Here is a 24,760-nt window from a genome sequence, read left to right as displayed (position 1 = left end):
GGGGGTACCGAGGTGCACGGGAGCGGGGCAAGCTGCTTTGGCAATAGCTGCCTGACTTGGATGTGCTCCCCTCCCCCGCCCACTGTGTCTCCCAGGATCAGAGGACGATTGAGATCTAGCTCATGGCAGTTGGCTCATTTTAAGGAGTTCAGTTCCTTTTGTTCCTTGATCCTGTTCTGCTTTATTAATTTATTTATGGGCCTACCCCGCAGTGCTGTTTAGTGACATTCAGTCCTACGGGCCTGCAGTTCAGCACTAGGGTCTGAGGATGTGGTTCTGCTCAGACCCCGGGGTGCTAGTGGCTGCCAGGACTCAGCACTCAGTGCCTCCAGCGGTGCTCAGGGATACTTCGTTGTGCTGGGGCTTGACCCTGGGTCGGGGGCAGGTGGGGCATGGACCCTGGTGTTTTCCTATCCCATCTTCTACTCTGTGTTTTAAGACTAGAAGCACAGCTTCCACTGTTTTAAGCACAGCTGGTAGGGCGTTTGCCTTGCCTGTGGCAGGCCTGGGTCAATTCCCAGCATCCCATATGGTCCCCCGAGCACCCCCAGGAGTGATTCCTGAGTGCAGAGCCAAGAGTAACCTCCATGCATCGCCGAAAAAAAAAGTACAAACGAGGAATAACTCACAGGCTTAGCGCACCTGCCTTGCCAGTGTGTAGTCACAAGTTCAAACCCCTGGTGTCCTACGTGTGTGTAGTGTGATCTTGGCAGTTTTGCTCATCCCCAGTGCTTCAAGTTTACTTCCAGCCACACTGAAGCCAGGTTTGTGTGAGCACCTTAAGAAAGGGTGCAGCCCCTGGTGAGCACATACATGAGCAACGCAACAACAGTTAGTAAGAACCATAACCATGACCTTCGTGCCTCAACTAACAGTACAATCCCTGTGTGCACATGCATAAGCTTTGCAGGTTGCAGAATGCAAGCCTAGGAGGCACTGTGACTGAGTGTGAGAACTCTGTGATGTGATTTGTGACTCTAGAGAGCACCACTGCAAACAGTAGAATCACCAGAGTGAGGTGTGTGTATATGCCTGTCCTCACAACGACATCAGTAACATCAGTGACAGGCAGGGGGTGCAGAACCGGAATTAAAAAAAAAAGTTAAGATAGTATAATGACAAGAATATTTTAAAAATAATCTCTCTGTCTTGTTCACTGGATATCAAACCATTTTCTTTAAAAAAATTTTTTTTACTAAAGAGCCATGATTTACAGTTCTTGTAATTGGCAAAAATGAAATACTACAATTCTTTCAATACAATAACAATTCGTCTTTGAAATTCAATGGATTTATTGATGATTGTGTTATAGGCATACAGTAATTCAACACCAATTTCTCCACCCATGTCAGCTTCCCTCCGCCAGATTCCCTCCCCATCCCCACCCTCACCCCTCAGCTTGACCACATGACAAAGTTTCAGTGGCTGTGGCTTATCTCGTGTTTTTGGTTCTGTTGAATCTGCGTTTTGCATGTATGGCTGTTCCCCTCATTCATGTCACTATCACTGAAGCCCTGATGCCTACTTCACATGTTACTTCCCGCTCTCTTCTTGCCCCTTTGCTTTCTTTCCTTCTCTGTCTGCTCTCGAAACTCTGGGGTCAAGGATGATCTAATCATCCTCCTTTACCATAATCCATTTCCTCATCCTGTGTTTCATATTCCACAGGCAAGAGTTTGTCTATAAATCCTCCTGTGTTTGTCTTTCTTCCTCTGTCTTACTTCACACAACATGATACCTTCCAGTTCCAACCGTGTTGCAGCAAATTGCATGATTCCATCATTCCTTGCAGCTGCCTAGTATATACCAGCATGCAGTTATACTGCAGCGGTGTGTATATACCACATCTTCATCATCCATTCATCTGCCTCAAACCATTTTCAAGAAAATGTATAGGAGGTAATTTCCCCCCCTAGAAAGCCCCCAGAAATGTTTCCAGGTTGGTGTTCTTGGATCCTTAGGTACAATTGTGAAGATGAGCGCTGTTACTTGGACCTGGCCAGGTTGAGAGGTGTCCACTACGTCACCTGGCGGAGGCAGAACAAAGTCTTTCCTCAAGATAAGGTAAGGCTCAATGGCAAAATGTGCCTTGCTTTTCAGCTGGATTAAAATATGAAATTGTTTAAAACAAACTCACAGAATATCAAAGATGAAGTGTTATTGTCTTGAAAGTGTTGTAATATTTCATATTTGCAAATTGCAAGGATCTGGATGTTGTGAAATTTGGAGCCAGGGAGAACAGTTCAATAAGAAGAATTAGAAAACTAAACAAATGGGCCCACCATCTGTTTTTATAAATAAAGTTTTATTGAAGATCCTGTCTTGCTCATCTGTTTCTGTGGTGTCTGTGGCTGCCTGTGAACATCAGTCCCAGAGTTGAGTTACTGGCAGAAACCGTGTGGTCCACAGAGCTGGAAATAAATCAGGTGCAGCCTTTTAGTGGAAAAATTTGCTGACTTCTGACATAAGACATGCATTAAATAGTTGCTCTGACCAAAGAAAATAACTGTCTTCCTGTACTGAAAATCATGTCCTCGATGACTTATCGATTTGGAATTTGATTTGTTTCTACAGGGCCACCACCCAACTCTGGGGGAGCACCCGAAGTTTACCAACTACTCTTTTGATGTAGAAGAATTTATGTACCTTGTCCTTCAGGCTGCAGACTATGTATCACAACATCCAAAATGGCCATTTAAGAAAAAACATGATGAGCTGTAAATACAGGAGCATTTAAAGGTTTCATTACCCAGACTCACAGTTAAATCAGCAAAACAGCCTGCTTTTTCTTACTCCCCAAAGGACGTTTTTGTATATCCAAAAATGCCTTCAGGATATTACTTGTGTTGCATAATCTTTAACAGTTTCCATGTCATTGCTATTTCTTGCTACTAATTTTGCACTGAAAACTCTTATTTTTTATAGTTCAAAAATGGGGCATGGGTTCGCTGAAGTAACTGGGTTTTCTTAGGGATACGAATGAAAGTTTTCAACTTTCTTAGTGTTAGGATTTGTAAGTGTTTTTTTAGGGTACTAGGGATTATAATTCCAGAGGCTTCCCAACGTGTTTTCGATACATTTGAACAAACACATAATTAGCTCTAATGTTTGTCAAAACCTCTTAATATAGGAAAGACAAACAAGTATAGCAACATAGACACACGGACACACAGACAGACAGACACACACACACACACACACACACACACACACTCAAAAGCTGTGACTCTCATCAAGATGATTCCAAACTTTAGGATCAGTTATAGGTGAAATATTGTTGTTAAATGACCTGTTTTATTCTATCAGATTCCAAAGTAGCTCCCACTGAATTCTCCACCATAGTATTTTTTATTCAATCTTTGTAATATGTATCAAGAACCTAAACAAACCATGCAGTTGCATGAATTTATATTTATTTATTTCACATGTTTTCTCAGAATGTAAAGTCTACATCTGATGAAAACAAACTAGAGTCTCAGGATCAATGTTTGTACCTTCTGGCTGGTCTATACCATTTCCTTCTTAACTCTGGAGAACATTTGTATTGAATGTTCTATCATAGTGTTGCCACTGTGCATTTATTGTAACTGCATGTACTTCTGTGCATGCATCTACCTCTTTTAGCAAAGAAGTGTTCTAGCCTTTGAGTTTGCAGACTTCAGATTAGCTACATAGACAGAGCTTATCCCTATAAAAAGAGTAATGACATAAGAAAATGCCCCTGATTTAAAAGAATATCCGAAATGTATTCTTGAATGGGATACTTTTCTTACTGTTCATGAACTTTCAATGTAGCCGGCAAAAAACATGACTTGACTTGACAAATTGTGAAGTTCACATTTTATTGAGACTTAAGTCATCTAACTGCAAGACTGATGATTCATTTATTTTTAAAGTAGAGGCTCGGCTTTGTGGCTGGAGAGATAGTACAGTGGGTAGGGTGCTTGTTTTGCACCAGCTGACCAGAGTTCAATCCCTAGCATCTCATGTGTTTCCCTGAGTCCCACCAGGAATGATTCCTGAGCACAGAGCCAGGAGTAAGCCCTGAACACTTCCAGGTGTGGTAAAAAAAATCAATATTAATAATGATAACACTACTACTAATAAAATTTAAAAAGATTTAGCAAATTACAATGAAACCTAGGACCTATTTTTTCTCCTCCACATTTTGGAGTTGTACAAAAGTATATGCAATAGAAAAAAGGCCTGAAAAACTTAAAATATTGTTTACCTGACCTTTACAGAATGAATTAACTGATCCCACTGGTAGGTATTAGGAAATCTTCCAGAGGTTAGAATATTTATTAAAGCATCTCCAAGAAAACAAAGAATCAGTGCAACACTAGCTTTGATTTGGATCTGAAAAAATTGTATAAAAGAATGATGACATATGAATTTTTTAATGATGTGTTACTGCAGTTCCTTGGGCAGAAACTGAGTATCCACTGGGAAAATATTTCATGTAAAAGTAGTTGTCAAAGCCATTTGCACTTTCAGTCAGAGATGTGTGCTTGAAAACATCTGACGTTTCTTCCTGTCTCTTAATACCTCATTTAGGAAGCACGTGGAAATGTGATTCTATACCTGAGTGAGGATTTCAGGAATTGAGAACAATTTCATAATAAACCGTTATATGTGAATATTTTGCTTTCAGAGAAATATGTTTTATATACACATGGAAGTACATTGGATGCTTTTTGGAATTAAGATATTTTTCAGACTTTCTCATGGAAACAACATAAGATCTTCAAACTGTTGTAAAAATTAAATGTAAGGACTATTTTTATTGGTTAAGTCTTTAGAAAAGATGCATGTCATTGTTTGTATATTTTGGATATGACTTTGGAATAAATCTCTTTTTTTGACTCTTAGGAGGACTTTCAAGATTTTCTGTGTCTTTGGGCAATGTGTTTCCTCTGGATTATAAAAAATCAATAGATCACTGATAAGAACTCACTTCAGGCAGGAAGTTGCTTTGTACTTATTCAGTGGCTTACTAGATGATGCTTTCACAAATGTTAGATTGCATAAGGCTTACGAAAGTGGCATAAGAATGGTGGCTCCTGTTTTTCTGTGTGAAAATATCAGACGCTGCTTAAGGGACTTCCTTGAGGATCTCTGGTCTTCTGATTCCACAAGTGTGTGTGTGTGCATGTGTGTGTGTTGGGGGGTGCTGGGGGCCCGTGGTGGTGGTGGCCACACCTGACAGTGCTATGGGATTACTCCTGCTTTGCACTCAGGAATCACTCCTGGCAAACTCCAGGGACCAAATGGGATGCCAGGGATCGGACCCAAGCCAGCTACATACAAGGCAAGCACCTTATCTGCTGTACTATCACCTCAGCCCTTCACTCCACACTCTTGGTCCTTCAGTATTAATTGGGCAACTAACTACTCTAGACCAGTTATAATAGGTTCTGAGTATATAGCAGTGAAAAGAGCAGAACAAAGTTCTTGCTCTCCTGGGGTTTGCATTTTCCTGAAGGAGCTTTTGAATGAAAATACTGTGTACCTGCTGTTGAGGCAAACTATGGAGAAAATACAGGCGAGACTGAAACTCATGATGGCAACGAATCTAGGGCAGTTCTTTGAGGGGAGCTGACTCAGAGGTAAGTTGCCAACATCCCCACCTGCAGGGAAGTTCTGGAACAGTTTGCCTCTGTGAATCATTTGCACTTTCTGCCCCATTTTATTCTTTGTTTCACCCCACCCCATCCCTTGCTCCAGTCTTTAAAAAATGTTCATGCAGATGCTTAAACAATGAACAGCATTTAAGGTGCATGTCTAAAGACACACAGCTTTGGGAGGGAACTTAGTCAGGGACATGGAGCATAGAAGAAGGAAAGATGGAAAGAAGGAAGGAGAGACAAGAGTGGAAGGAGGAAGGGAAAGGAAAAGAGGAGAGAACTTTGGGGAAACAAGAAAATGGAAAAAATCGTTTTCTTTGAAAGAGTGGAGAGAGAATTTGGGAAATATTTTCTATTCTTTTTTCCTTATCGAATCACAGTGAAAGGAGCAGTTATACAATTGTTCATTATTGGGTTTCAGTCATATAATATTCCATCACGCGCCCCTTCACCAGTGTACATCCCCTGCCACCAATGTCCCGGGTTTCCCCAGCCTGCCTCTATGGCAGATAGTACTGTCTCTCTCTCTCTCTCTCTCTCTCTCTCTCTCTCTCTCTCTCTCTCTCTCTCGGGGGTTAGGCATTATGGTTTAGTGTTTGGTATTTTCTAAATTGGGAGCAAGTCCGAATCAATCTTGGAAAAATGTGTTGCCGTAAACTATTGCCAACTGTGGCTATTGACATTAGAACTGTGTACTTTTCTTTTAAAGCTTACTGAGGCACGTCAAATGATGTCTTAGACTTTTTTTCTTATTCTTCTTTATTTTTAAAAAACACTCATTGATTGAAGTACTGTGATCTCGACACTGTTAATGATGGTTTCACGTGTACATAATTCCACCACCACATCCATCACCAGTATACCCAGGTCCCTCTCCCGAGGCCTTTAAGGGCCCTCTCTTTCAACCACTTCCCCACTCTCCCCACCTCCTGCCTCTCCCCCCAACCTCAGTTGGGTTTTTCTTTCTAAAATTACCCCCCGCCCCCATTAGTGTTCACCGAATTGTGGACTCTTGCCATAGCTGTAATGCTTCTTTTCACCACGAGGTGGCAGCCAAGCCCTGCTAAGTGGCCCGTGTGACCTGAAGCTGGTGCAGCATCCCTGGCTGATGCCATTCTGCCCAGCGCGGGCAGTGAAGGCCTTGTTTGGAGTGATGTGGGTACAGGGCAGCGTGTTCAGATTTAAGTGGGAGATGTCTTAGCTGTAACCAGTACCTGCAGCCTGTATGGACGCTCCCGGCCACCTCGTGGAAGATGACCCGCAGGGACAGAAGCGCTGGACCGTCTTCTCAGTGCGTGCGGGGGGTCCGGGGATCCCGTTCTCAGTGCTTGCGGGGGGTCGGGGGATCCCGTTCTACGTCAGCATCTAGGGAGCGCGTCTCTCTGGATAGTTCCTTTTAGGAGCCCGTTTCCATAGGGCACATTACTTGGTAGGTTTTCTCTTATCTAATTGCTCTTCTCATGAGACTGAGAGGAACCACGCTACAGCGCACAGAGTTCGCGGCACCCGCGGTGCCCGGGGTTCCGGGCAAGCCCGGGAAGGAGTGTTCGCCTCGTCTTCCCGGGGCTGAGGCAAAGGGCTTCTCCCAGTCTGGCCTCGTTTCTTTTTTCACCAACTTGGGTGCTGCCTTTTTCTTTTTTTGCTTAACCGGTTCTTGGAGGCCTTTGAAGTGTGCCCGTGCAACGACGGTAACAGGTACCTCCGAAGCGAAGAGCAGGGACTGAGGGAAGCCCGCAGGCCAGGGGCGGTGCGGAGACAAGCGGATGCTCTGACCTTGCAGCCTTGCGCCGGAGCACTGCATGAGTCTGGGTGCGCGTTAGCATGGCGGGAATAGTCTTTGCTCTCCGGTGCTTCTGCTTCAGGAAGACTTCCCAGGGCTGCGAGATGGCTCCGGCCTCAGGGGCACAGGCCTTTCACGGGCAGCACCGACCCCCACCCGCACGGTCTCAGGCACCACATGAGCCCCAGCACTGGGCCCAGATGTCCCCACTGCATATGAAGTGAGTGGGAGGCCTAGGATTACCAGGAGCGGCTCCTAGCCCCCTGAGCACTGCCGGGTAAGTCCCCAAACCCCTAAAAGAAAAGAAAGGCTTCATAGGAATTTTCTACTTTCACCTGGTACAGAAACCTTATTCATTTGGTGTCACAGATTTAGGGGAGGAAAACAAGAAAGTCATGCTTGTTTGGTGTGTGGCATATAATAGGCATTCATCAGACACACTATTAATGCACTATGACATATAGGACTATTATTATTTAAAGCTTCAGTACCTGGGAAGCATTTAAATTCTGATTTTAGGCCTATGTCCAGACTGAGTAAATTAGAGTTTCTAGGACTACAGTTGGTTGACTGTATTTATTCAAATGTCTCCAGGGGGTTCGAGAGCCCATCAGCTGGGAATGGCTTGCCTGGGAGACAGTGATAAAGCTGGTGACACCAGACAGTTCCTGATGTCTCAGTCAGCCTCGGTCAAAGTAGCTTCCACTCGCTACCAAGAGCTTTTACACATAAAACAGTTGACGCAGGAAATGCTGCCCCAGCTCAAATGAAATAGAATTGTTCATTGCAGGGGTTCCCCTTGTCTATTGCATTGTGAATCTCTAAACAGAAAGATATTATATACACTGCTTCCAAATTTATTTGACCACTGGATCTTCATCTCAAAAAATTGCACAATTTTCTCAATGTTCCAATGTTCTTAGCCACTCTGAGTATTTGCCCTGGCAGTGCCACCTTCTGCAGTGACGGGTGCCAGACAGTGCTTAGCATAAAGCAGCTCTGGCCATCTGGAGATGGTGTGTGAGTTAAGTAAACAGAGACCTGGGTATTGGCTGAACTGAGCAGGTCTCCAACCAGGAGACTGGAGGGTCAAGGTAAGTAAGTGACCTGCCTGCAGTGCCAGGGAATAGAGCTAGTGCAGGGATTAAGGTGCATGCGGCCAGCCCACAGTCTTCCCTCCACCCCTCCCAGCATTGCTGGATGTCACCCTAGACAACTCAGAGCATTTCTGGGGTATTTGCCCAAGGCTTGGGCTGCATCACATCTCTGGGTTCTCACACTGAACTGCTGATCGGGTTGGCTGAGAATCACCAGGAGGGCCCCTGGCCTCAGAACAAAGAAAGGAATAACCCACCCCCTTTTCTGCGGGAGACATTTGGCTGTGAGGCACAGAGAGAATGCCCAAGTCCCTCGTACTGAGACTCCGGGCTTGCAGGGGTGCTCTTGTCTCAAGCACAGTTACCAGCCACGTCCCGGTGACCCACTTGTGTGTTCATGCTATGGAGAGGAGAACCTCTTCCTTACAGTCTGCAGGGCCTCTGCTCACCCAGGTGAACACAGAGAGGGGGAAGCCCGACACCCGGACCTTCTAACTCCAAGTCCGAGGCAGTTAACCTCAGTGATTGTTGCCTCTCAAGGCGACGCCGTTCCATCCACAGGACAAGTGCAGGGAGGAAGTAGTATTCATTTCCAGAAAAAGCTTCTAGAAAAATCTGGCAAGTAAATAGCAAGGACACAAGGATGGTTTTGTTGTTGGTTTTTGTTGGTCTTTTGGTTTTGTTTTACTATGTGGAAGAGAAGCTTGGGTCACACCCAGAGGCGCTCAGGGCGTCCTCCTGGCTCTCTGCACAGGGCTCACTCCTGGGGGTGCTTGGGCAGTCTGAGATCTGGGGTTGAACCAAGGTCAAAGGCAAGGCAAGACAAGGCCCTACCTGCTTTCCCATCTCTTTGGTCCAGCTATTGGAGTATCTGATGCTTGGGGCAAAACTCTGAGCTGAGTGGCCCATGGGTGCCAGACACCACAGTGTGCTGAATGGAGTTAGAGAAGGCGGGAAGGGGCGGGAGATGCAGGAAGGGCGAGTGTGAGAGCCCGGAGGAAGCGTGCAGTGAGGAAGGGAAATTACTCCGTGGGAACTGAGCTGAGCACAGGAGCCGCTGACAGGGCCTAGATCCACATGGAAGGGCCAGGAGCCGGCGATAGGAAAGTTGAAGTGAGTCTGCGGGTACGGCAGCAGCCCTCGAGGCCTGATGTGGGTGAAAGACAGAGAGAACTGCGAGCCGTCGCCACTTCATAGAAGTGCCAGAGAGGAAAATGTACGTCCCGGAGAAAGATCATCCTCCCTCTGTTCCTCTGTTCCTCCATCCCTCCGTTCCTCCATCTCTCGGTCCCTCCATCCCTCCATCTCTCTGCCCCTCCATCCTCCTTCCCTCCATCCTCCATTCCTCCATCCCCTCATCCCTTCATCTCTTCCTCTCTCTCTCCCTCTCTCTCACCCTTGCTCTTGCTCTCTCCCCCTCCCCATCTCCATCCTTTCCTTTTGCAATTTTTAGGGAGAGAATTCACACGAGATGCTTTAGTTTCTTCGGCTCACCTGGCAGAACAATGGGACAGGAATTTCCCCAATTGCTCATTTCCAGGACAGTCTCTCCCTTTGGCTTTTCTGTGACATTGGAGGCAAGGATGATGACGGTGACAGTGATGGTGAAGGTGGTGTTGGTGGCAGCGGCACGTGTCATTGTCTCACTGAAGGTGGTGCTGAGGTGCAGTTTTGGTGTGGCCTGTCTGTGCCTCTCTGCAAATAAATGGCCTCTGGGAAATCTCTGCGTAACACTGTGGTGTTTACTTTTCTCTAGGTTATATGTTCCTGAGTCCTCTCGCCTTGGCCATCCAAATGGCAGTCACTTAAGAAGAAGGGTGGTTGCTGCTGGGGGGAGGGGGTCACGATCATCCCAGAAGGGCTGTTCGCTCTCGTGGCTCTACTTGGAGCAAGTGTAAAGGGCCAGTGGCCGGGGAAAAGGCTTATAGGTGGCTGTTCCTTGCTGTTGTCCTCTCCCCTCATCTTCTCTCCCCTCCCCGACCTCTTCCTCCTCTCCCTGTACTTCTTCCTCCTCCTTCTCCTCCTTCTCTTCTTCTTCTTCTTCTTCCTCCTCCTCCTCCTCTTCTTCCTCCTCCTCCTCTGCTTAGTTTGTGTTTTGGGCCACACCTGTGGTTCTCAGACCTCCTGACTCTGTGCTGGGATCACTCCTCATCACATCCTCATTTTGCTTCATTTTTTTCATTTTTTGAATTAAAGAACTATGATTTACAAAGTTATTGATAGTTGCATTTTAGGCATATACTATTTCAGCACTAATTCCTCTACCAGTGTCAGCTTCCCTCCACCAGTGTTCCCATATTCCCATATTCTGGTTTTCCCATTGAGGCACAGTTCCGTCGCCTCACCTGGCAAGTGCCCAGGCCCTCCCCAGTGAGTGAGCTGACTTTACTTCCCCTCTCTCTTCCCCACCACCTTCTGCCCCGCTGACTTGGAGTGTTCAGTGCTGTGACCCAGAGTCAAGGGCTTGTCATCGGATCCTGCCTGTTGCCCTGCTTTGGTTTCTCTCTATACCACAGACGAGTACTTGTCCTTCTCCCTCTGACTCTGCTTGACACGTTGCCCTCTCGTCCTATCCTAGTTTCCCTGAACCACAAGATTCCATCTTACAGCCGCACAGTATTCTGTTGCGTGTATATACACTACAACTTCTTTGTTTATTTGTTTGGAGGCCATACGCAGTGATGCTCAGGGGTTAACTCCTGGATCTGCACTCAGGAATTAGTCCTGGAGGTGTACGAGGACTGGATGGGGAACGGGGGTTGGCCACATGCTAGGCAGGTGCCCTAGTACTGTCTCTCCAGCCCAAACAACTCCTTTCAACTTCTTTTACTGTTGTTCGTGGGCATCTCTAAGAGTCCTCGGGGCTTACTCTGTGTTGTGTTACTCCTGGCTGTGCGTGGGGGGACTCCGTGCAACACTGGGTATTGACCCAGGCCTGCTGCATGCATGGCAAGTGCTCAGCCCTGTAAAATCTCTCTGGCCCAAGATACCACAGTTTTTCTGTCTCGTCATCTCTTGCTTGATTTTGGGCGTTTCCTTATCCTGGCTGATACACTCAGTGCTGTAGTGAAGATAGGTGACTGTTTTTTTTTTTTTTCAAATCAGTGTTTTTTTGTGTGTGTTTATGACTAAATGCCAAGAAGTGGAATCACTGGGCCATATGAGAGCTCCAGTCTTGCTTTTTTTGAAGACTCTCCATACTGCTTTCCTGAGGGACTGAAGCAGACAACATCCCCACTGGCAGTGAGTGAGCCTTCTCACCACATTCCTACCAATGCTGATTGTTTCTGTTTTTTTTTTCTTTTTGTATATGCCACATGAGGTGGTAGCTCATTGTCATTTTGAATTGTAGTTTCCATAAGAGAGAGGGAGGGAGGGAGGAGAGAGAGAGAGAGAGAGAGAGAGAGAGAGAGAGAGAGAGAGAGAGAGAGAGAAGAAACGTGCCTGCCATAGAGGTGGGCAGGGGTGGGGTTGCTGAGAAGAACCTGGTGCTGGGAAGTGTGCACTGATGAAAGGATGTGTTTTGGAATACTGTACGACTGAAATTTGGTCATGAACAGCTTTGTGGATTGCATCTTCTTCCCCAGCGAGGTTTCCGAAGACCCCTGAGAGCATTCTAGAGGGCAATGGCATGGAGCAAGTGATTGCCCATGAAGTGTTTTTTGCTGTTGTATTTGTTTTGTGACCACACCTGGTGACACTTAGGGCTTACTCCTGGTGGGCTTGGGGAAGCCTGTGGGATGCTGGGGACTGAACCCAGATCTGGCACGTGCGGACAAATGCTCTACTCACTGTACTATCATTCTACCCCTTGCCCATGAAGTCTTAGGAGAAATTTGGAGACTTTGTAGAGTGGTGACAAGGGCAGTGTGGTACAATGGTGAATGACAACCAGGCCTCCATATGGTCTCCTCACTGCCACTTGTTGCCTGACAGAACATCCTTCTGCCCAGAATCTCCCTCCCCTCACTTGTGAGGGGGGCTAAGAAGGAGACCGGCCTGCTAGGGTGGGTGTGAGGATTTCTTTGGTGTCTCCTTGTGTAAGGCACATTTCTGGGAAAAGGTGGGCAGAGAAAAACGACCTCAGCATTGTCCTGGCCCATGGAACCGGATAACGGGGTTCACAAGGAGAGGGTGCGACAGTGATAGGGAGAGGGGAGACAAACACACACACAGAGGTGAGCAAAAGCAAAAGCTACTTTATTGTAACCCCGCAGTGCTTATGTATGCTTAGGCTTCAATCTACTTGCGTCATGGCCTTAAGGTAAACGAGAAGCAGCTAATGGCACCTGGAGCAACTAGGGGAGCTGACAATCCGTTCCTGTTGGCTAACCATCCTGCTCTGGTACAAATGGCCCAGTCCTGGGGCCGGAGCGATAGCACAGCGGGGAGGGCGTTTGCCTTGCACTCGGCCGACCCGGGTTTGATTCCCAGCATCCCATATGGTCCCCTGAGCACCGCCAGGGGTAATTCCTGAGTGCAGAGCCAGGAGTAATCCCTGTGCATTGCCAGGTGTGACCCAAAAAGCAAAAAAAAAAAAATGTCCCAGTCCTCCAGTTCTTGTAAAATGGCTTTCTCAACCAGTTTATGCGAATATTTGACCACAAGCTATATGCTGAAGGCCCGCTCACCACACAGCATGAATCATATAATTGCAACAATGGGGCCCAATGAGGATATGGATGTGAGTGAAAGGAAAGCCAGGTAAATACATTCTAGTAGGGTAGAGGAATTGGTGCGTTCTTCTGAAGAAACCGGTATTAATGTGTAACGGCTGCAACAGTGAGAGGAGAAGAGACAAAGGGAAAAGAAGAGAGGGGACCAAAGAGATAGCACAGTGGGTAGGGCGATTAGTTGTATGTAGCTCACAGAGTTTCATCACTCGCATCCCATATTGTTCCCCAAGCCTTGGCAGGAGTGATCCCTGAGCACAGAGCCAGAAATATCTCTTGAGCATTGCTAGATATGCCCTAATGCCCCCCCACCTCTGACTGTGCACCCCCCAGAAAAAGTAAAGAGAGGAGAAATACATAATAGGCATGTAGAAATCCAGGTGACATGGGCTAAGCACAGGGGCTGCTCATTGGCAGTGTGGTCTAGTGATGGTCTGACAGTCTAGGACATAGGAGATGCAGGGAAGGATGGTGAGATGGTACCAAGCCTGACCCAGTTTCATCCCTGACACTGTAAAGTCCCACAGCACTGCTGGCTGTGAGCCCCAAACACAGTCTGGAGTAGCCCTTTGAGCACGACTGCATGTGGCCCAAACCTCCCCTTAGAGAAAGAGACAGAGACAGCGATACACAGAGAGACACAGAGAGAGAGAGAGAGAGAGAGAGAGAGAGAGAGAGAGAGAGAGAGAGAGAGAGAAGAGAAAGGATTGGAGGCATGGGCGGGGAGGGGAGGGAAGGGAGGGGGAAGAGGGCATGGGGGGGGGAGGGGGGAGATTGGGAACATGCAAGAGGCAGCACAGACTCCCTAAACAGCTTCAGTGGTTTCAGGGCCGTGAGACTTAAGCTTCACTTTCCACCAGTGGTTTGGGGCCCATGCTCGGGGCAAGGCGCATGTGCCCTGGCACCAGACTCTGTTTCTGCCTCCTGTGGCCGGGACGATCATGCCCGTCTGTGGCTGTGGCAGATGCCAGCTCAGGTGGAAGCCGCAGTGCGGCTCCCTTACGGCCGCGTGCTCTGACAAAAGCCTTCACCAGGCCTCCACTCTGCAGGTCCTTTTGTAAAATATAGACGGCCCTGGGTGGAAGGCGGGGACCCACTCACTCGTTAAAGGAAGGATGGGCTCCGTGGAGATTTACTGGAAAACTCTGGGTTTTCAAATGCTAGTAGGCAATAATTACCACAAAGAGGTAAACCAAAGATTTTCTATTTTCTAATTTAATTTATCATTATCATTATCATTATTATTATTTTTAAATTGAGTCACCATGAGATACACAGTTACAAAGCTGTTCATGATTGGGTTTCAATCATACAATGACCCAACACCCATCCCTCCACCACTGTACATTTCCTACCATCAAGGACCCCTGTTTTTCTCCCGCCATCCCCCTCTTCCCTGCCTGCCTCTATGACTCTATGAAAGGCACTTTCCTCACTTTCTCTCTCTCTTTCTCTCTCTCTCTCGGGCATTATGGTTTGCCATACAGATACTGAGAGATTATCATGTTGTTTCTTTACCTACTTTCAGCATGCACTTCTTATCCAGAGTGATCATTTCCAAGTATCCAAAGATTTTCTTTAAAAAAAGTGTGTTTGAGTTGCTGGAGAGTAAGTACAGTTGGGAAGGAACTTCTCCTGCATGTGGTCAAACCAGGTTTGATCCCTGGCCCAACATATGGGTAACCTCTTATCCTGCAGCAAGACGTAAGCCTGAGCACTGCCAGGTGTGGGTCCCCTCCCAAAGCAAATACATATTTAGCACTGGAGGGGGTTGTCCCAGGATTAAGGCACTTGCCTTGCATGCAGTTGGCTCCTGTAGGAGATCCTGGCACCACAGATGGCCCCCCACACCCTGAGGCTTGGGACCCCTAAGCCAAACAAATTTAGCTTCTTTAGTTGTCATGGTCGTGGGTCCCCCAGTCAGCAGTGCTGCGGAGTGAGTAGTGTCAGGGATAGCACTGTTGGAGTTTTCTCTTTAGCCTTCAACCACTCGGGGGTGGCAGGAAGTGCCTCTCTCATGTGGCTAGGAAACACCTGCAGTAATTGATTCTCAGTCAACTTAGCCATTGGTTCATTGTGAGGCTCTGAGGATGCAGGGGTGGGGTGCGGTGCTCGGGGGAATTCTAGGTGACTTAGCAATGCTGGAGTGGCCATGTGGTAGCAGGGATTGAATCTGGGCTGGCTGCGTGCAAATGATGCACTTCAACCCCTCTACTCTCTCCACAGTCCACACCACATATTAAAAAGTGTCATGAAATGAGTTGGATTAGGTTGGCGGAGGAACTGTGTGGGAGCTGGTGTCCATGCTGCATATTTTGGTCAGTGCTGAGTGAAGGGCCACATCTGCCTTTATTTGATTTGCTTTAATTTTTTGTTTTATTTTGGTGTCACACCTGGCTGTGCTCAGGGCTTAATCCTGTCTCTGCATTTGAGGATCACTCCTTGTGGTGCTTGGGAGCTTCTGTGTGGTGCTGGGATTGAACCTGGACTGATCATGTGCAAGGCAAGTGCCTTACCTACTTCGCTATTGCTTGAGCACCTACTTTTTCATTTTAATTGAGGTATTATTACTTTTGTTTTTCTATGCTGGAGATCAAATCCAAAGCCCCACACATGCAAGGCATGTGCTTTACTGCTGAGCTATACCGCCAGCCCCTATTGTTTTTTAAATCTTACTTTGGGGCCCCTCCCTAGCAGGGCCCAGTGGTCACTCCCAGTGATACTTGGCCAATTGTGTGTGCTATGGTTCAGTGCTTGGGCTGGCCAGGTGGTGCTGGAGGCCAGCAGGGTCACACTGGCTGTGCTGAGGGGTGGGCATGAGGCATTTGGGATTACATTTGGGATTACACTTGGAGCAAGGCACGTGCTCTAGCTTTCTGGGTAATCTCCCTACCCTTCTCCCCATCTCCTAAGCTTGCTTTTTAGTCCAGAAACAAAAGTTTTTTTTCTCTTTGGATCACACTCAGCGATGCTCAGGGGTTACTCCTGGCTCTGCACTCAAGAATTGCCCCTGACGGTGCTCAGGGGACCATACGGGATGCTGGGAATCGAACCTGGGTTGGCTGCGTGCAAGGCAAACGCCCTACCTGCTGTGCTATCACTCCAGCCCCCAGAAGCAAAAGTTCTTAATGTCAGTGTTTCTTAATGCCCTAATGTTTCTTGGGGGTTGAAATGGGGCACATACCCAGATGCTTCAGGGATTACTTCTGTCTCAGTTTTTAGGAATCACCCCTGGTGATGCTTGGGGTCCATTTGGGATGCTGGGGATTGAATCGAGATCCGCTGCATATAAGGCAAGCGCCTTTCTCACTGGGCTGTCTCTCCAGCCTAGTGTTTCTCAATGTTTGTTTCTGATGGAGGCTCTTTTCTGACCTTGCTTTGTTTCTGTTTCACAAGTCAGTCTCCCTAGGCTTGCTCTGAACTCTCATTTATGTGACTTTCACCTGTGGTCCCTCAGACTATCCGGGCACTCACAGGGGACCATGTGACTCCTTGTTGAGAAATGTTGCTTCCTGTGGCTAGTAACCCCTAAAAACGTGAATGCCCACATCTGGAATGGTCGTTGGTCAGTATGAAGCATTTTGGGCATTCCCAGTGCTGAGTGTCCAGGTCGTCAGAAGGTCATCTGGGCTAGAATGTGAGTCTGGTTCCCCCTGCAGATGAATGGTGACTCAGAGAAGAATGTCGCCAGGACCGTTCTAGTCTCAGGCAATGCCTGGGCTTGGGTTGACTTTTTCTTTCTGAGTTAGAGGACTCAGTTTTCTGAATATTTAAAAGTCAGATAAAACAAAAAATATCACAAAGCCTTTCCTGTACAAAACAAGAAAGTAGAATGCCAAGAAGGTGGCATTTTGTTGTAATGATGGCAGTATGTAGACTCAGCCCCATTTCTAAACAGTTCACATTATGGCATGTCTACATCGAGAGCTGGCCTTGCTGAATCCTTAACTCCTGCTTTTTCCTCCTTCCACCCGTGGGCTCCTTGGCACCACCCTCTCTTCAGCATGTCCCTGAGCTGACCTCACCCTCCTAGTCTTATACACTTTCTTCCAGAAAAAGCAGCACCATTATTCATCCCCCTGAAAAATGCTGCATGGGGCCTCAGGGTTGTGTACAATGGTGATGTCAATGAGAACAATTCATTATTCCATCAAGCATTTGGCATGTCAGTCAATGAAAAAATATGTTATTTAGAGCTGACAGCTCAAAATAGTCTTTCCAGCAATTGGCATGCCAAGATCTTGATAGTATAATGAATTATTCTTTAAACCTATCATTTCATCCCATCAATTTGGCTATCTAGACTTTTCTTTTGGCGGGGTGATGGGGAGAAGGCAATATTAAGTTATAGAAGTTATTTAAAACAGCAAGCATGGTTTTTCAGAACCAAACAACAGGAGCAGCAAGAAGATAGTAAACAATATAACTTTGGAGCTTGGGATAGAAAGACTCGAGGCAGGCCCAGTAGAATTAGGAAGTCTATCCTCAAGGAAGACATGGAGGTAAAACGTTCTGTTACATTTCACCCATGTCCATGAAACATTTCTGATTTTATACCCATCTGGGACTTGAAAAAAATGTTTCTCATTGACCACCTGTAGAGTGACACTGAAGTTTTTATTATTTTTCATAGCACAGCACCATGAAATAGGAGATAATTTGGTTTTTGGGTTGCATGGAGATGTGGCTTGTTGAGCAATATAGTTCCTGACTATTTAGGACACAGGTGTTTAGGGCAGTCTTGGGTTAGACTTTGAGATCAATTTTTCTCAGTGAATCTCCATATGAGATTACTTTCTCCACACTAGATGCACAGTTTTTTGAAAAAATTATTCTCAAGAGGCTAATTAATTTTCTTCAATTTTAGGCCTAACCTCTCCAGTCTGATCTGTCTAGTCAGATCTGCATCCCGTCTCCTTCTACTCTCCCCTGCATGCTGGGAAAACGGTGAGAAACTGCATAGCTCACTGGCTTTCTAGGGCTCGGTTAGCATGTTGGTCTGCATTTTGGGTGATTTCTGAACATGGTGTAAGACACACTTAGGTTTCAGCTGGTCAAATTGCTTTCATCCTAAAATGTCAGCTTTATTTCTAGGAAGAACAGCTGCCACCTAGACAAATTTTTTTTCCTCCTTGAATCTGCCCACTTCATGTCAATGATTATTTTCAGTCCTGTTAATAATGCCCCGGTTATGACAACAATTGTGATTTTGAATATCATCACAAAATACCAGTGACATCAATTTGTTCTCAGGTTTGGGTGTTAATTGTTCACTGGTTGTTTGGAAATAGTGGATAGCCTCATTAGTTCACTGCTGAATATTTAGCGCTTCTTGAAAATATTGCCCAGAAAGAAGAGTTGCTTCAAATCCCCTTCATGCGTCCTTCACGGTCCGCAATATGATCTCTTCTGCATTTTTAACTCTCAACTTGATGAAAAATCTGGGCATCTGTGACCTTTTAATTTGTGCTTCAAAGAAAACATTTCTTAATGTTATGTAATAAATCAATCATTACTTGCTTAGTAATCTTAATGCATGTCTTTGAAGTCAGCAACCCACAAGAGAGGCTGGGATTTAGAAAAAATTGACAACTCTCTAGTCATTTGATGTAAATGGTGTTTTATTGATCAGCTCTGAAACAGTACTTGATATCAGATGCATGTAAAGGCATGAGATCATGGAGAACAATGAAAAATGATGATACAGAGATATTTATACACACCCATATTTACCTATTGTTTGAAGTACATGGGAAATGTTAATTTTTTAGTGCTTTGGTATTTTAAATTTATTAGCCAATCCTAGTTCGCCCTGAGTTCATCTTCTCTTTGTACTTGAACATACTAATATACATACTACTTCTATATTTTATCATCCGTATAACCTTGAAATGAATCCTACAGTCAAAGTTTCTATGAATTCTAGAGATTTATTATTTAAATGCAGATTTACCCATGTTCCTTCTTGCATTCTTTGTTTATTTGCCTGTAGTTCTTTTGTAATCTAAAGAATTTTTCAATGTAGACACTTTCAACGGAGAAACAGTATCCTAGTTACTTTTTTATTATGCTCTGTTTATTATGATTAAAAAAAAAAACCTTGGCTTTTGCTTGTCTGCAGTTGAACCCCAGACAACACCGTGGCTAAACCACTGCTTCTTCAATGATTCACTGCCGAATTCCACATTTCCTGATTTGGAGGGTTTTTAGAAAAAACCACAAAAACGCAATTAATCTGATAGCAACAGGAAGAAAAGTTAATATTGGCCTAAAGCTAAACTGTTCATAGGAAACAGCTCCCTGAAATAATTGATAGTGACCAAGGCTCATTTCTGGTTCCAAAAGAAGTGCTCTCCTCACTGCTGGCACTGTCCTATTCTGCAGAGATTTCTGCTCGAACCCTAGCAACGTTCTGTTTTAGTAACATAAAGGTGACAGTGCCTCTCTGAGCTTTCATAGGCCCTTCTCTTCTTTCTTGTGGTGGAGAGTCCCAAAGCACAGTGGCAAAAGGCACACTCCATTCATAATCTTGCTCAAGGTTACGACTTTGTGCAAAGCTTGAGTGGCCTCCAATTCTTTGGTTTTTGTTTTTTGAGCCACACTTGGTGATGCTCAGGGGTAATTCCTGTACTCAGGAATCCCTCCTGGCAGTGCTCGGGGGCCCTTAGGGGATGCCGATGATCAAACCCAGATGGCCTGCATGCAAGGCCAGTGCCAGCCCCTTGTGCTATCTCTCCATTCTTGTTTTGCCCCTGGAGGTCCTCTTTAGGAAGCACTCCTGTTACGGGTCGCTGTGAGGGTCAGTGGGTAATGCATAGGCATTATGAAATGCAAAAATGCTCTGGCAGCCACAACTCACAACTCTGGGGGCCGCAGCTCACCTGTGACTGCAGCCTCTGATGGAATAACGCTGTTACCAATTGCAAAGGACTCTCTGTGCCTTTCCCCATTACCTTTTCCATCTTTTCTACTCAATAATTAATACGGAAAGGCCTTTCTTCATCGAAACAATGTTCCCCAAAGACTTTTCACTCTTCTTCAGATTATTTCATTTTTCTTTGATCTGAAACACATTTAGACAGAGTAGGCTTCATCTGTTATTTTTGTTTCTTTTTCATTGCTTTTGTAGCCGCTTTATGTTCATCATAGAAATATATGAAAAATTCCTTTCTAAAAAAATCACTCTAAGGAAAGCATAATAAAGTGTTTATCAACCTGGACTTATACTCTTGACACTATCCCAAACACATACATGCAAATTTCGTACACACACACACGGATATAGATTTAGGTATCACTTATGAATATATTTGGGTATCCTGTTGATTACTAACAGGGTTTACTGGACACTTCCCATTACCGTAAAAACATTTGTGTCAGTCTAGAGTAGGGGTGCAGTGGGTAAGGCTCTTACCCACAAGTCAGTCTGACCCAGGTTCAATCCCCAGCACCCTAGATGATCCCTCCAGTACTTCCAGGAATGATTCCTCCATGCATAGCCAGGTGTAAGGCCCCTGAACTGCTAGATGTGCTCCCCCAAATTAATAAAATAAGATTTTTATCAATAATTTTATCAAGCCAGTGTTATATTATTGGACAGCTAATCTCTATCTGTAGTAGGTGCCTGATTAACTTTTTTTTTTTTTTTGCTTTTTGGGTCACACCCGGCGATGCACAGGGGTTACTCCTGGCTTTGCACTCAGGAATTACCCCTGGCGGTGCTCAGGGGACCATATGGGATGCTGGGGATCGAACCTGGGTTGGCCGCGTGCAAGGCAAATGCCCTACCCGCTGTGCTATCCCTCCAGCCCGGTGCCTGATTAACTTTTAATGCTTGTTCTACATCATTTCATGATAATTAGGATGAGAAAAATAAAACTTGGTCCCTGTTGAGCCAAGTAATGTTATACAAGGCCCTGCTTTCATGCCATGATGGCCCTCTTGCTTGAGATGAAGGTTCCAAAATCCCACCAATGAGGCGATATGCATACTTACTATCATATTTTCCAAAGATGTCTTACATGTCCTTGCATGTACATCTTAATACAACTGTCCAGTTACTTCCTTAGGAAAAAATTCTGATTTGGAACTGTTGGATCCCAGTGCATGCACATTTTTAGAGATTTTATTACATATTGATAAATTTCCCTCAAGAATATAGTACCCTTTTTTTTGGCAGGGGTGGGGCAGAGGGAGACACCCAGCGGTGCTCAAGGCTTATTCCTTGCTCTGTGTTCAGAGATTACTCCTGGCAGTGCTCAGGGGACTATCTGGGGTGCCAGGGATCAAGCTGCATGCAAGACAGTGCGTTACTCCCTGAACCATCTCACTGGCTCTAGACTATGGTACTTTCTCTAACATTTCTGCAGATACATACACACCCAACTTTCTCACTGTTAACAACATTGGATATTCCAAATTGGTGAAAGGGTTTAAAGCAGAGCTGCAGAGCAGCTTTTCACAGAAATACTGAGAGAAGACATATTGGCTCAATCTGTGTCTCATATATTGAAACAATTTAGGCAATCTGGTTAGCAGGCAAGTTGCCACATTGATGTTTGTGACAAGGATCAGGGCTGAATAGAAAGCATAACCAGCTCTGGAGAGCTGAATCAAGCACAGGGAACTATTGTTTTGATTGAATAGACCCAATAAAGGAGTAGGAGCAAACATTATTTAGACAGCCCAAGTGGTTGTCACTTCTCAAACTAGGTTAAGTAAAAAAGGCTACACAGGTTAATTAAAAGATAACACCATGCAGTTGGACACAGTGCCTGGGTAATTGTTTCTTCCACGAAGACAAGTATGCCATGCATATTGCAGAGGACTAGAAAAAAAAATCAAACTTGTCTACAAAGATGAGATATTTGTATTTAGAACTGATGAACTCCCTATATAAGCAAGTGGCATTCATGGAACTTTTTTGAGATCTATAAATGTTATCACATTTATATCACATTTATTTATAAATATAAATTACTGATCAATATTTTTGAGCTGCTTGTAATTGTATGAAAACATGATATTTAAAAACACATGTTTTAGTTTGGTAAGTTTCAAATATATACAAAATAGGGTGAGGAATACAATGCCCACACCTGTACCATGACCCGTTTCTGACAGACATTAATTCATGGTTACTCTTCTTCTCCCCCCACCCTTCCCTTTTTAGGTCACACTTGGTGATGTTTAGGGATTACTTCTGGCTCTGTACTCTGGAATCACTCTTGGTGGCACCAATTCTTGGTTACTCTAGTCTCATCTGCATAATATCCCTCTGCACTCTACTGTATTAAACCAAATCTTTGATGTCTCCATCCACTCATAAGTTCTTTAGTGTACCCAAAGGGATTTTTTTCTCATTGATAGCAATAAATCTAATCTTCCGATTCAGTATTTTCATAATATCTTTGGAAAATTGTGACCAGTTGTAGGAGCTCAGCAAAACTGGCTTCTCTGAGACTCTGTTTCTGTTCTATAAAAGATGATTAAATAATTCTGAACCACCTTAGTAGTATTATGAGGGTTTCAGAAGTTCATGCAAGATAATATGAAAATTCTGAAAAAATAATAATCATCATTGCCATTAACATAACAAAATTCAGATTTTAGAGCAGTGCCATGTGAAAACTTTGGAAAGCTGAGTGGTAATATGTAAAGATGTGGAGTGATAAGAGGCTGGCAGGGTAGAAGATAGGAAGGTAGCAGGAATGATAGAAAGATAGGGGCGAAGATGGAGTTAACTGAAGAAGGAAATGAGGTAGCCAATAGTTCAGACTTCCTGGAAAAGAGGGTATGTGCTCTGGATTTGTGGCCATCACACCAGTGCTTCATTTCCCTCCAGTAGGAAAGGAACTTGGAGAAGGTTAACAGCAATGGAATATGGATGAAGAGGTGTCAGGGAATTTGAGTTTGTCAGCTGTTAAGTTCTATTAAAGGTCAAGTCCTATCATAGAAATAAATACTATTATAAATCAGTAGTTAAGCTATTTATGGAAACAATTTTAAGTCTTATCTCATAGTCCCTAATTTCCAGAAATGACTGATACTGCATATTTTTATGTCACCAATACATGCAGTTCATCCCTTAGAATTTATTTATTTATTATTTTAATTTGACTGATTCTTAAGCTGTGCTTATCTTAGATGATTCCCAGATAATTTCAAACATTGGCTCTGAAGCGGTTAAACCTGCAATTCCATTTGCTAGACATGTTTTGTTTTGTTTTCTACTGACACTAATCATTAATTTCTTCTTCCAAAATGTCACTGTCATCTTATTGCTCATTGATTTGTTCCAGCAGACACCAGTAACGTCTCCATTGTGAGACTTGTTACTGTTTTTTGGCATATTGAATATGCCATGGATAGTTTGCCAGACTCTGCCGTGCAGGCTAGATACTCTTAGTAGCTTGCCAAGCTCTCCAAGAGGGGCAGAGGAATTGAACCTGGGTCGGCTGCATGAAAGGCACGTGCCGTACCTGCTGTGCTATCGCTCCAGCCCACCAAAATGTCATAATTTCATAATCTAGAATATCTCCTGATGTGAATATTTTATGCTTCGCAAGTTATTATAATTGTTATATATCAGAAATTGTTATATTAACTCAGATAGCACCTATTTTTAAAAAATGTTTTCTCCTATGACCTGTCCTTAAAGAATCAAAGAGTCACAGAGAAACTTTGATGAATGAAACAAAGACATTAATTGGGGCTACTAGATACCACTTTTACTTAGCAGAGACTTCAGGAATCTTAACTGGAAGGAATGGATAATGCAGATATTTTACAGACTGTGCCAGGGACAGATAGAAGTTGGGGCAGGAGGACATTTGGTGCTTAAAGATCAAATCATAAGAATGAAATTGAAAATCACATTAAACAGTTTGGACTTGATCCACAACCGTGTTCCTCTGGCTGAAATGGAAGTGACATAATTCTATTTGGAGTTTAGAAAGGGCAGCCTGGACCGTGTGGAAGAAAGAGTCGAGTCAGTGAAAGTAGGAGAGGAGTGTCGACATCTGTGAGTGAGGATAGCAGCAATGATGATGCAGTCAAGTGGGGGCATAGAAAGAGTTAGAACTCTGGAGTGTCAATATCCTGCTGAGGGTGAGGGTGGAGGTGAAGGAGAAGCCAAGGATGCCACTTTGGACATACGTTTAGAAAACTGTGAATGCACTGCTTGCACCAGTCAAGAAAGCAGAGAGGGAAGGTTTTAGAGGAAAGATGGAGATTTCTGTTCTGAATGTGTTGAGTTTGTGGTATCCTCCTAATCCAATTTTTGTAAACCATCGTGTCACTAGTAGAATGTCCCATTAAGCCTAAAGATCTGTGTGTTGGAGGAAAACCTTTGTTCATCTGTTGTAGTGAACTACCCCCGTGCGTGAGGGATGTATGCTCGAGGGCTCTTTGGGTGGCTCTCTCTCGCTGCCTGTGTTCGGTGCTCTCGAGCCGCTGTGTGTGGACAGGATCTGGATGGCTGTAGGTGATGGGCAGGCAAAGGAAGAAGGAGGACCAGGTTGGTTGCTTAGTTGCTGATTAGTTGCTGTTTATTCAATCTCTCGTCTCTCCCATCTCACGCAT

The 24,760-nt window shown here is 44.8% G+C and overlaps 1 protein-coding gene across 2 annotated transcripts in view; it reads left to right on the top strand.

Annotated features, from left to right (window-relative positions):
* Positions 1–4,871, top strand: part of EOGT (EGF domain specific O-linked N-acetylglucosamine transferase) — a 39,889-nt gene extending 35,018 nt beyond the window's left edge. For both annotated transcript variants that reach the window (XM_055135592.1, XM_055135593.1), the window contains exons 17-18: positions 1,962–2,064; positions 2,575–4,871. In XM_055135592.1, coding sequence (XP_054991567.1) covers positions 1,962–2,064; positions 2,575–2,721 — 250 coding nt within the window. In that variant the 3' untranslated portion in view covers positions 2,722–4,871. The remainder of the gene's footprint in view (positions 1–1,961; positions 2,065–2,574) is intronic.
* Positions 4,872–24,760: the final 19,889 nt, after the last annotated feature.

The sequence above is a fragment of the Sorex araneus genome, chromosome 4 (genome assembly GCF_027595985.1).
Source record: "Sorex araneus isolate mSorAra2 chromosome 4, mSorAra2.pri, whole genome shotgun sequence".
NCBI classification, from domain to species: domain Eukaryota; kingdom Metazoa; phylum Chordata; class Mammalia; order Eulipotyphla; family Soricidae; genus Sorex; species Sorex araneus.
This window is presented reverse-complemented; position numbering and strand designations above follow the sequence as displayed.